A 13,140-nucleotide genomic window follows, 5' to 3' on the forward strand; every position below is an offset into this window, starting at 1 on the left:
TTTCTGATAATGAGGTTCACAAATTCCCTTCGCGACTCATTAGATTTCAAATTTACATGAATAGTTTAGTCGGTGGCATTCTATAATCTTTCCGACTTAATTAATTTCTTTAAAAGCCAATGAAGCACACTACTGCTCCCTGTCACCTTGAACTTGTTTGTATAACATGCACTGAAATACGAATACAATGCCTTTTTAAAACTTTAAAGTCAATATGTAAAGACAAAAAACTGACGACACATCATATCGGCATTCCGTGAGAGTTTTATAACATCATTACCTATAATTCATCGTGATGTAATGATCAACGTGTTTACTGCCTTTCAGTGTGTCAGTTGACGATTCCACTACCTTGTTTCTCAGCTGGCATGGCGTCTGCCTTCGGAGAAGCATAATTTATGAATCTGGAGCAAATAGGCTTGTTTTTCTTTTACTTTCTCCAAATTGTCGCAGTGAATGCATATCTCGTTGATATTCTGTCATTATTCCATCTATTACATAAATGTGACTGTGTTTACAAACCGTAGTTCTCTTTCCGGTTCAGCCATGTTTTGTAATACTGCGGTATATTGTGGCTTTTCTTCCTTTGCTTTAAAGGCGTTCGTAGGTCGGTCACTTATGTTCATCTTAACTTTTGTGGGTGATGTGTTATTTTTGTGGTTGTGGTGTTGCCAATGTTTGCTGTAATCCATTGCGGCTTGTGAAGTTGGTATCGTGGTCGATATTCTGGTTCGTGTATGGTGTAATTCGGATTTAAAAAAATACTTTTAACCGTTTTGTAATTATGGTCGTGTTCTCGATTTTTGTGGAGTGACCTTGTTGTATTGTTACATTTGCTTTTGTTGCGTAATTGAGACTATCCTTTAACTAATAGTCAGTTTATAACAGTATTATTGTATTCTCAATCTATCTAAAGAATGATACATTTTATTGTGTAAACATGTATGAAGGAACACACATTATATTGCTTATAAAATAGTGAATCATTATTACGGTTACCTTTCAAAAAATATTTGCATTTGGACCCTCGTAAAAGTAGAATGATAATTGGATCGGGCGTTTCAATACATACATTTTATATTTGTTGCACGTCACTTTATGTATACTTACTACTATTTATAAATATAGATTAACAATAATAAATTACTTATTATTATCATTTTTTCCTCCTAAAAGAGTACAAACTTGATTCACTGTATCTACAAATATAGATACACGATTCTGAGGGGTTTTCTCGGTGGTTTAATTAGTGATTAGCATTATCTACCGATACAGCCGCCTCTGGCTGCAACCGCCATTATCAAGCGATGAGCGACAGGTGCTGAAGTGGCTGTTCAATTGGCCGTAAAATTATAACTTAGGCCATGTGTGTTCCCATTAAACAGATAATATCTTATCCCTTTGTTGGTAAGAAGATTCATGGATCAAGTAGAGACAGGGTATCACTTCTCAGGTCTCTGTTGTCCCTGTCCCAATAGTCTGTGTGCTTCGCTGGGGTTTAAATAATACACCCTTACAAAGTACAATGGAATCAGTTAACTGCGCTTTTGCTACAAGAAGTGATGCTTTCGTAAGGAGGGAACATAATGCGCTGTTTTGTTTTTTGTGAAGATTGTATTTCAGAATAGTACTGTGAGGCAATATGATGAACTGAAGCATATGCTACATAAAATTTAATTAGCTGTTATCAAGTCTCGAGAAAATGTTCGGCTTCAAGTGAATATTATAGTCATTTAAATTTTAGAATAAATACATCTGCACACGTCTGAGTTTCATTGAGCTAAACAAATCCCGGTCCTTTATATTTAAATGTTTAAAATACACTAACGTTGAGAAATATATTATTTAAAATCTAATGGTACATCGTACTTAATACATCTTCGTGTCGGTTTGTACTAAAACGTTAACGTCTTGTTGGAATAATTTCCACACTCTAAGCACATTTTTTGTCCTTTGAAAAACCGCAACATTATGTTGATACAATTACTAACATATAACACAAGTCGATGCGCATAGAATTATGTGTTTTATTTATTGTGTCTATCTGTACGCACATTGTATGAGAAACGAATGCAGACAATACGTCAGATACATTTGAAAGTATTCACAAATGTCAGTGACGTCATTAGATGTACACAAATATCAATGACGTCATAAAAGATGTACACAGATGTCGATGCGTATTAACCTGTTTTTACACACATGTCCATGAAGAACAAGCCAACATCATAGGACGTTGACACATATCGGGCTGAAATGGTTCAAATGATGTAGCATACATACTTGGATGATAAAGAATGCTATCACAATTACATTGATATCACTATAATAAATACACGACGCCGTGTTGTGACAATATTGATTATCAATAGTCGTTTCCTTATGATTTCAAGTGAGATTAAATTGATGACAACATAATTTTGAAAGTATACACTTATAAAGAAACCATTACATTAAGTAAGATGGAAATGAAATTTAATGTTGACAGTACAACAGCTACTAAACATCGTTACTTTGTTAAAACGAACGAGGAATATAACTTCTCTTCCAGATTAATACGACGGAAATGTAATAACAATGACATTTAGTTCAGTATTATAAATGAGACAAACTTGTGCGTATTACCAAACTCCACCAGAATATTGATGTCTCGTGTCATGGTGGAGGTGTGTGGTACTAGTTTATCATACAACTCTAGCAGATACCATATCATATATTATAGCTGAACATTTCATACGAAAACTGCATTTACAAATGTTGTTGTTGTTTGATATTCCAAGCTTGACTGGCCTTAAAGACTTGAATACTTAAATCTGATCACTTAGTGATGTGGTTGAGATTATACAACAAGTATACATTATATTTATGAATACTACAAAATTACGAGGAAAAATGGATACAACTCATTGTTTGAAACATCGTTTTTGATTTGTGTATATTTACTTTTAAATTTAAATTTCATTTTCGATTACCAGAAAATACATTTTCTTAATCACTTGTTTTTTATCCAATCAATACAGATTAATGTGTATTTTTCGAGTAAAGATTTATTGCTAATCACAGTCAACGCGTTAGACAGATGTATGTGCTTGAATGTAAATTCCTTGTAATTGGACGTCATTATCAACTCTACTAAATGACGTCACTTGTATATTTTGAAGATGCCATAATATAGCTGGTCGGCTGAACAACAAAAGTCTTGGAGAAATAAAATATACCGCGCGTCTAAATCAAATAAAAAACAGAGTGATGAGATGGAGTTATTGAAGGAAATCGTATTGATGTATAAGCCTTCAGTCATTGACATGCAAGATGACGTCATTGGTCAAAATTGACAGCAACATATTTACAACTGTAGTATGTGCCAATCCCATAGATAAACACTTTTGGAAGATATCGGCATTGAAAAATAATTCTTGTATGTTAACCATGATGGTGTAAATCCTTAAATCCTCTTTCAATAGTTAATCTGTATGTCGATGAAACACGTGCGGCAGATATATTTACATTGTATATGGTTAATGATACCCAGTTCATAAATCTATCATTCTAAAATTTTAGTTTTTCTTACTTTCGTCTTTAATAACATTAAAAATCAATATAATAATGAACATGATCACGGAATGTTTTTACAAGATAAACATCTTATCTGACAATAGGCTTCAATACAATCTGTAATGACACTTACTTCAGGATACATATATGTGTACGAGTTTAATGGTCATTTAATAGAGTGTTAAAGAATATAATTCTTCTTCGGGGATTCAGACAATATAAATACTACTAAGTCGTTCGGATTGGTCTTGTGAATTTGCATGATAAATACATGATTGTACTGTTACAGTGATCATAAATGAAATACCTATACATACCAGATGCCATGGAATTATTTTGTTCGACAAATATATAATTTGCTGAATTAATAGGTTTGTTCTGTTCGAAAGGCTCTTAGGGAAGTGTACCGAATTATTGTAACCTCCATTGAGTACAGATCTAGTCTTAATGTTATTATTTTTACACCAGGTTTGCAGTTATTTCAAGAAATATAAACAAATCATTTAAAACAAGGACGAAAAAAGTAGCACAAGAAAGGGTTGTTCTATAGATCAGTTACATTGGGATTTAATGCAATGAGTAAAGGGACAAGGGGCACGTACGATATGTAATGACAAATGAAACATGATGATATGGGATTCATAACAGACGAGTCTCAAAAAAAAAAACAATGTTAAAAAGACAATGTTGATCACAGATATCAGGGGGAAACTTCTGCACCTTTCTGGAATCTTCTTATTCCTCTGGCGTACTGTCTAATAATGTATGTATTAACATGTGTAGGCCAGGCCACGCGGATCTCGTTCTCCAGAATGGAGAGGCGATTGTCGTTCGTTGAATGCACCACAGGAAAACGTAAATTCTGAACACTGCACATGCGCGGGAATGTTTGCTTCACTTCCCGTTCGTCAATAAATATGACATGCGTAAAAAGGACTATATCGAACAATGTAATTTCATGTACATGAGAACATGCGGTTCGTCTGTCGTTGTAGTTTCCCAATAGGTATTCCTTTTTTCATAAACACGTTCGATCGTTTATTTTCGTGAAATCAGAAAATCCGAGGGAAATAGTCGAGTATATTGTAGACCAATCAACACACAACCTGGTCTGGGATATACGGGTGGGCACACACTCGACAGATCCAGTATATTATTAGCCATTACACTACGGTTGACGACACGTGGTTTCTATAAATAGAATTCTATAAATAGAAGAGAAGTTCCTCCTAGAGTTTGCACAAACCATTCATAACTCTGGACTGTTACTGTTCAAATAGTTCCTACTGTTTTTATTTTTTCTTCGCCCTCCTCTTTTTTTCTTTAAACGATGCCGTCGACGTTTTCGCCGTGATCCTCTTTTCCGACAGTTTGATTCATTGTCCTTTTTAGAATATTGTACACAGTTACATGTCTTAACTACTTTTATTTTATAAGTTCGATGCGTGCCATTTGGACACAATAAGATAACTCTCTGTCGCCCTGTTTTTCCCGCCTTACACTTCCAGTGTTTTACGTACTGGGAATGCCAATACTTAAGGTACTCGCCCCACCAAGGCTTATTGTCTTGTCTAGCAGGATGACACCGTCCTGCACACACTCTATCCACTAAGAATTCGTTAGATGTGCATTTCCCATCGGACAGTAACCGCTTTGACACCAACATCTTGCATTTGATTGTGACTTCATCTGAAAAGACAGAAATTATATAAATATATACCAATATCAACAAATTAAAATATCAAACCGTCTTTTCATCATCTGAAAACCAGCTAGAGTAAATGCCCTCGTCCCTTTCCCCATCCACCCAATATGAGTTAATGCCCTCGCCCCTCTCCCCATCAACGCAATATAAGTTAATGCCTTCGCACATTTTCCAATCCACCAAATATGAGTTTATGCCTCCATCCCTTTCCCAATCTACCAAATATGAGTTAATGCCTTCGCCCCGTTTCCACATCCACGCAATATGAGTTAATGCCCTCGCCCCTTTCCCAATACACGGGATCATCTTGTTTAATCTTATCACATTAAATGTCCCGAAGGAAAGACAAACTTATATGCTATATACACATATCAAACACGTCGAATGTGCGTCATGTATCTGATGGACAAATTGTCCATATTTCATTAAACTTATAAGCATGAAATAACTAGCATAGCGATCAATAAATGAGTTTAAAGGTCAGTTTTTATATTTTGCCATCTGGTGATGTAGATGTAACTAAATGTAGGGTTCCGAAATGAAATAAAATTCACGTGCATGGTGTTTCGAAATGTGTAGAAGTGCAAACCCAATACGTAGTTTAGACTCGAGTGTTGCAGAATTATGATTTCGCTCTATTCTCTTCATAGGTAACGTATCTTGATACACCTACATCAACCGTGTACCATCCTGCTGGCATGCAATGACTGCTCAAACAAGTATACGGCACACACATAACGTCCTGGTTTCAACAATAACACCAAATGAGTCACATACACAAGATTTGGGCAGTATTCCATGTCTCTATTCATCCCATTATACGTAATAGCTCATCTTTTAGAATAGAATGCAGGTTGCATGCTTAAAAACGTTTAAATGAGCATTTAATAATATCGTTATTGCATAAGCAAACCCATTGTTCCCGTACTATCTATCTATCTACCAATATATATACATACCATACACAATGTTTTGAACTTATATATATATATACAGATGTAGGTCAATACGTAACGTTATCAGTGAGTGTCGGCTCAGGTAAGAACGCAAAAAAAGAAAAAAAAGAAAAGTGCTGAATTGACATATACAGCGCTGTCAAAGAGCAAACAGCTCGGCTTACGATTCCGTCTATATAAACACAAGGGTCCTGGTCAATACAGCGAAGCTTTCGGATCTGTACTGGGAAATATACGTCACTACAGAGGAAACGTTTATCGGGTCAGTAGTTTTAATTGACCCATGTCTTATATCAGAACACTTCAAAAATACATGTCAAAAATTAAAAATGCTGTATTTTATGAATGGCTTTTTCAAGATAAGAGAAGGTAGGGTAGGATTTTAAAGTCGGGATTTTAATCTAAAGTGAATCAGGACAACTCATTTTATATAGGGGAGTTTATATCGCTATAAACAACCGTCTGGATAGTAGCTTTACAGTAACAATCGTTGTTAGAGATGATTCACCGCCGCACAGAAAAGATATAAGACACTTCAACAGTCACCTTCATCTAATGCAATATATGAGATTTAGAATTAGTCCCTCAAATGCTTTTCATAACATCCAAGAAATGCGCAAGCTAACAGCGGTCATGTATGCGTTTATGATGTTTAATTGTATTTACAAAGCAATTTCAATTCTATAGCTACTGTACACATCCTTATATTAACACATACACGCTGTAGGGAAGACCATTTTTGAGTTTCAAAACATCCTGATCTATTGCTGATACTACATAAAACATGACATAGAGTTTGTCACCTGGCCGTGTTAATGGACAGTTGAATATAAAGTTAACATAATTCATGGTCATTGTAAGCTTGCCGTGTTTATATAGTAAAGGCAATTTAATATAAAGTTAACATAGTTTATGGTCATTGTAAGCTTGCCGTGTTAATGGACAGTTGAATATAAAGTTAACATAATTCATGGTCATTGTAAGCTTGTCGTGTTTATATAGTAACGGCAATTTAACATAAAGTTAACATAATTTATGGTCATCGTAAGCTTACCGTGTTAATGGACAGTTGAATATAAAGCTTGCCGTGTTTATGTAGTAAAAGCAGTTTAACATGAAGTTAACATAATTATTGGTGATTGCTAGCTGGCTGTGTTTAAAGCGTATAGACACTTTACACCGAACAAATCTTTTAATATTATATTATAACACGACATGATCTAAACCATTTCTGAAACGCTTGTAAGTTATCGCTTTTTACCAGCGGTACCGAATTCAATTGTCATTTATTTTTACTTTTATACTTTACTCTCTGTGCATGTGTGCCCATCTATACTATTGGATGTTGTGTTGCTATACCACTACGGAAGCATATCTGTTACTACTTTTCTTCTTAAAGATGCAAACCGGTATAGCCGTGGGTGATTTACCTCAAGAGATGTTAGCCTTACATTTCAATATAATGTTTTAACCCTAAAGGATGAGCCAAAAAAGATCTATCGTGTAAAATGTCGACACATACTGACATAAGTAAAAAGAACTACCTTTATAATCATGCTCAAACACGGTGATTTACTTTATATCCAAAATGTAACATGTAGCTCAAGCTACACCCTTCTATAGCCCCATAAGTACCTATCCCAATTGTTCCATGTAGCCCAAGATACACCCTTCTATAGCCCCATAAGTACCTATCCCAATTGTTCCATGTAGCCCAAGATACACCCTTCTATAGCCCCATAAGTACCTATCCCAATTGTTCCATGTAGCTCAAGACACACTTTTCTATAGCCCAATAAGGACCTATCCAAAATGTAACACGTACATTATGTAGCTCAAGGCACACCCTTCTAAAGCCCCCGAAGTATCTATTTAAAATGTAACATATGTACGTTTTCCACGCAAGATTGGCCATAGCCCTTAATAGCTGCCCCCTTTGATGGAACAGACTTTACAACCACTCCGCGTGTTGGCGTAAAAAATTAATGTACCATGTCCCTCGCCAAATGTTGGACTCCCCATTCATAAAATGTACGCATGTGTATACACATTAAGAGGACATTTATATACTCGTCCAAATGTTTCGTTCATGTGAACGAAGCTTTATAAAAAGTGACACGACGCCTCCAAACAGACGTTATTAAACTAAAAACAGCGCCAAATGCCTACTAAAATATAATCAAACGGGAACTGACATAGGAATAAATCATATTGGAGCGAAGAATGAATTCAACGCAAATTTGAAATCAATTGGCATTATGCCAATATGGTATTTTTCTGATTATATCTTTTGATATTATTGTCGATTTAACTGCCAAGGAGAAAAAAAGATGTCCAGATCCCGTGTTAAGTGTGCTATGGCTGACTACGAAGTAAATAATATTGTTTCTTCGTATTTTGGTTAAAACATAACTGCGGCATGTCCACGTATTGTTATATAGCTGACCGTTAGTACCTGTCCGACTATGTTCTAAGTAATCATGTTACGTTGAAGCTAAAGTAATTGTTCATATCATACAGCTGATAAGGACTGTAAATGACACTATCTACATACAATTTGTAATTGAAACAAATGTGCTATTTTATCCCTTCGAATTATGCAGTTTTTCAGACGTGTGTTATCGCTTGACAAAGTTTAAATTCAGACACTTCAAATTATTAGTCCTCTTCGATTATCTGTTTTATAATTGCATTAATAACATGAACCATCACAAATCTACTGCAAAATAAAATTTCTAAATTATACTTTTACACATAATGTATTTCCATCAATACACTACCTATTTACATGTGCGCACGTTCAATTTGAATATGTATTTATCTTTTTGGAGAATGAATTATTCAAATTGCAAATAGAAGACGACAAATTAGCCAAGAAATCGTAACAGGTAGATTCATGTACTACATACAGAGCATGCATCCACATGCTGATAGTTACAGTCTGGTAGTTGGTAGCACATTAATCAGCCGAGAACTGCTCACTCAATGCACTACAAACCTTAAGAAAAGCATAGAACGATCGTACAAAGAAAGGGAACCCGATACGTTTAACACGAGAGTTAGATACAGTACAGGCAAAGATGAAGTTACCTGCATCATAGAGCTGCAACGTCCCTCCAGGACCTATCAGTGATATATGGGTCCTGAAGAATTGATGAGGGGGGGAAACTATAACACAGGTCGGATGGAATGTTAAGAGGGAAATGGGAATGTGTGAAAGCCCCTCAATCCAAATATTAATTAAATTAGGATATTTTCAATATAGCATTTCATGGTAATTGTAAGTATATGTGTAAAGCATGCGAAATGAAAACATATCGCAATTGTATGATGAAACAAAAATACAATCTCAACACAAACAAGCACATTGAATATAAGGTGTCGGTTTAACCAATGGGTGGTGCTTCAATAAGCAATGTTAAGTGTTTCAATTGCGTAATAAATATGTTGGGTTGAATTACTCGTAAACGAAAACAATGAAATGCTGTAAATACACACTCATTATAATCAATGCAACTGTACGGTATGCAGTGAGTGAATTCTTGCACCAAATCAACATTGATACAATGAGTTTAACGTGACACAATCGCAACGCAAGCATTCTGAATTCCAATATGATCAACTTGAAAAAAAAAACATGGCTAAAATTCGGCACAAGCCAGAAGGTATAGTTTTAAAACATCACCTCTGAGGAACAGGATGATGGTATGAGACTCAGATCAATTACTTATTTAAATGTATTGACAAAATTGCACAATCCACCAACTTTAGTAATCATTTAAACATGCTCTGAGTCACCCAAAATAAATAATACTGAACTAGTCGAGGGAGTTGAATAATATCAAACATGCTGTTTTCATTCACGAAAATACGGCACCGATAACCCGAACGGTCTGAGTTTTTAATTCAATAAGTTTTTAAATTAGGTCACAATGATATCATATGTATATTACTAGGCCGCCCGAAAACAACACGGGTGTTTATACAGACATACAGTAAAACAACCTTGTCTCCAGCTACCCTAGATTACCTGTGTATTTACGGACATAGAGATAAAAACAAACTACAAGATCACAATCTCACCGGGAACATCTATTAAACCGATGACGTCACCTATCCTTATCAGCGTTTGCGAGGACAGCTGTCACAGGTGCGGATGCATGCGGGCACACCGAGTTAATATCTGGTTTAGTTTTTGTGAAAAAATAATATATCTTTAAAAATATATTTAATTATTTAACTGTTGTTAAATTTCGTTAATACCAATATCTGTATGACGGCACCCTTTGATTGTATAGTTAGGGTACATTAGCCACTCACCCATACAGAACTGTATTGGGCACGCCTCCCAGTGAGTGGAGGCTACGTGTATTTGTACCGAGCGGTAAACTCAGATTTATGAATGGGGTTTGTAAGTTGGGATTTGTACGTACACACATATATATATACAGTTAAACATTGGTGTGTTGACACGCTGTTAGGCAGCTTTCCTCCCAACCTTACAAATCTTAACTGGGGCAGGTAAGACAACCATTCAGGTACAGACCTGGTTTTCTGGTTTGCTCTATGACATATTATGCAGATACCCAAAACTAAAAATCTTTAATCCCGAAAATGAAAAGCATTTCGGTGCCCGTTTGAAATATTATTTAAAACTATTTTGAATACACTTTGTTTTTTTTTATGTTTTAAGCTGTGCATTAATGTGTAATTTTATTTGGATATGGTCGGGTTCGATGTAAATGCTACTAAAAACAATGTTAAGTCATTTTTCGAGAGAAATGGCAGCAAAGCCAACATGGATGTAAAGACGGGCAATCACAGTTAGAGCATACACTTAATGAACTCCATAAAAAACAAACGCTTAGGTCGTTACGTATATAGCCTTATTACATCATTAATAACCTTTTCATGTGTATATGATTTAAAAAATAAAAAAAACGTGATTGATGCCGATTGTAAATTAGAAAATCATTATATAACTATGTCAACGCACATTGTCAAGGTTGACGCTCAAGCACTATTCCAATTTAAAACAACAATGAACGGCAAATATATCGCACAAGGTCAAGTTTGGCACTACAGAACTATTCCATTTCAAATTCAATGAATGGTAAAACAAACGTACAAGGTCAAGCTTGCCATTTAAAACAACAATAAGTGATAATTTGAATAACAGTACTCCAATTAAAACAACAATAAACGACTTTGGAATAACAGTATTCAAATTAAACAACAATAAATTACATTGGAATAACAGTATTCCAATTAAAACAACAATTAATGACATTGGAATAACAGTACTCCAATTAAAACAACAATATATATAAATTGGAAAAACAGTACTCCAATTAAAACAACAATATATATAAATTGGAAAAACAGTATTGCAATCAAACAACAATAAATGAAAATTAGAATAACAGTATTCCAATTAAACGACAATAAATTTCATTGGAATAACAGTATTCCGATTAAAACAACAATAAATGACATAAGAATAACAATATTCCAAAGAAAGTAACTATACATGACATTGGAATAACAGCATTTAAATTAAACAAAAATAAATGAAAATTGGAATAACAGTACATGTATTTCAATCAAACAAAAATAAATGAAAATTGTAATAACAGTTTTCCAATTAAAACAACAATATATGACATTGGAATAACAGTATTCCAATTACAACAACTATAAATTACATTGGAATAACAGTATTCCAATTAAACAACAATATATGACATTGGAATAACAGTATCCCAATTAAAACAACTATAAATGACATTGGAATAACAGTATTCCAATTAAAACAACTATAAATGACATTGGAATCACAGTACTCCAATTAAAACAACAGTATTTAGACAACAATGAATAACAATTGAAATAAGAGTTTCCAATAAAAATACAATCAATGGCCAATAATTGGAATTTTCGGTACTTTTGACATTTGAGATAAAGATAAGCTGAATCACAACGATAAATTGAATCTATTGAAAGCTCTCTATAAACCAAACCAGACGAAATTAACTTGGTCTGCAACTTATTTGTATATGGAATTACCCGAAAAAGGAAATTAAAAACGATTTAATTGTTTTAAATAATTCATTTTACAATGGGAAACAAAACTGAAACTTAGTTAAAATGCATATTGTAACAAAGACAGAATCATAGCTCAATTTCAACTTAGATACAATGACAAAACGAACCTCAAATGAATCGAATCAAATTAAAAAGAAGAGAGCCCCTAAGACACGTGTTAAACGAAAATGGTGTTCATCATTGGTCCTCTTTAATGATGGATTTTTACATGTATACAATAATACAGCGTCTAATTTTTTGCCTTTAGATAGCCGTGTCGTCATGTTGATGAAACTGTTCTTTCGGAAGACAATTGTTAAGTTATCCATAAACAAGACGAATAATTACGCTCGAATCCATACACACACACACAAAAAGAAGAAAAACAACAACAAAAAACAAAAAACTATAATAATAAAAAAAAAACACACAATTTAAACGAAATCTTGATTACACCTCGTTATGTACAAAATCAACAGATAATACCGGTATTGAAATGAAACCTTAATTCTAACTCGCAGTCGAAAACAAAATTGGCGAAATGCAAACAATAAATATAAAGATATTCATGGAGACCCTTGAAAACAATTCCAGAATAATGCCAGGGGTGTCGGGAGGGCGAGCGTCTTATTCTTTGACGACACCCACCATATAAATACAGTTAAAGCCCGGATTACGTCATACTCTCGAACTGGATACTTCTGTTAGGTAACGTATAGGAACTAGGACAACAGGAAAGAAATAAAAACAACATGGATCTTTCAGAGCACTAAAAAAATACTTCTGCACAACTAGTGGGACCAGTGTTTTTTTTTAAACATATCTAGTGTTGAATTGATG

General features: G+C 34.4%; 1 protein-coding gene across 1 annotated transcript in view; it reads right to left on the reverse strand.

The window, feature by feature from the left end:
• Positions 1–2,011: 2,011 nt before the first annotated feature.
• LOC117322526 (sclerostin domain-containing protein 1-like) overlaps positions 2,012–13,140 on the reverse strand; it is a 33,646-nt gene continuing 22,517 nt past the window's right edge. The window contains exon 2 of the mRNA XM_033877489.1: positions 2,012–5,244. Within this exon, the coding sequence (XP_033733380.1) occupies positions 4,805–5,244 (440 nt within the window). The 3' untranslated portion in view covers positions 2,012–4,804. The remainder of the gene's footprint in view (positions 5,245–13,140) is intronic.

The sequence above is a fragment of the Pecten maximus genome, chromosome 2 (genome assembly GCF_902652985.1).
Source record: "Pecten maximus chromosome 2, xPecMax1.1, whole genome shotgun sequence".
In the NCBI taxonomy this organism is placed as follows: Eukaryota; Metazoa; Mollusca; class Bivalvia; order Pectinida; family Pectinidae; genus Pecten; species Pecten maximus.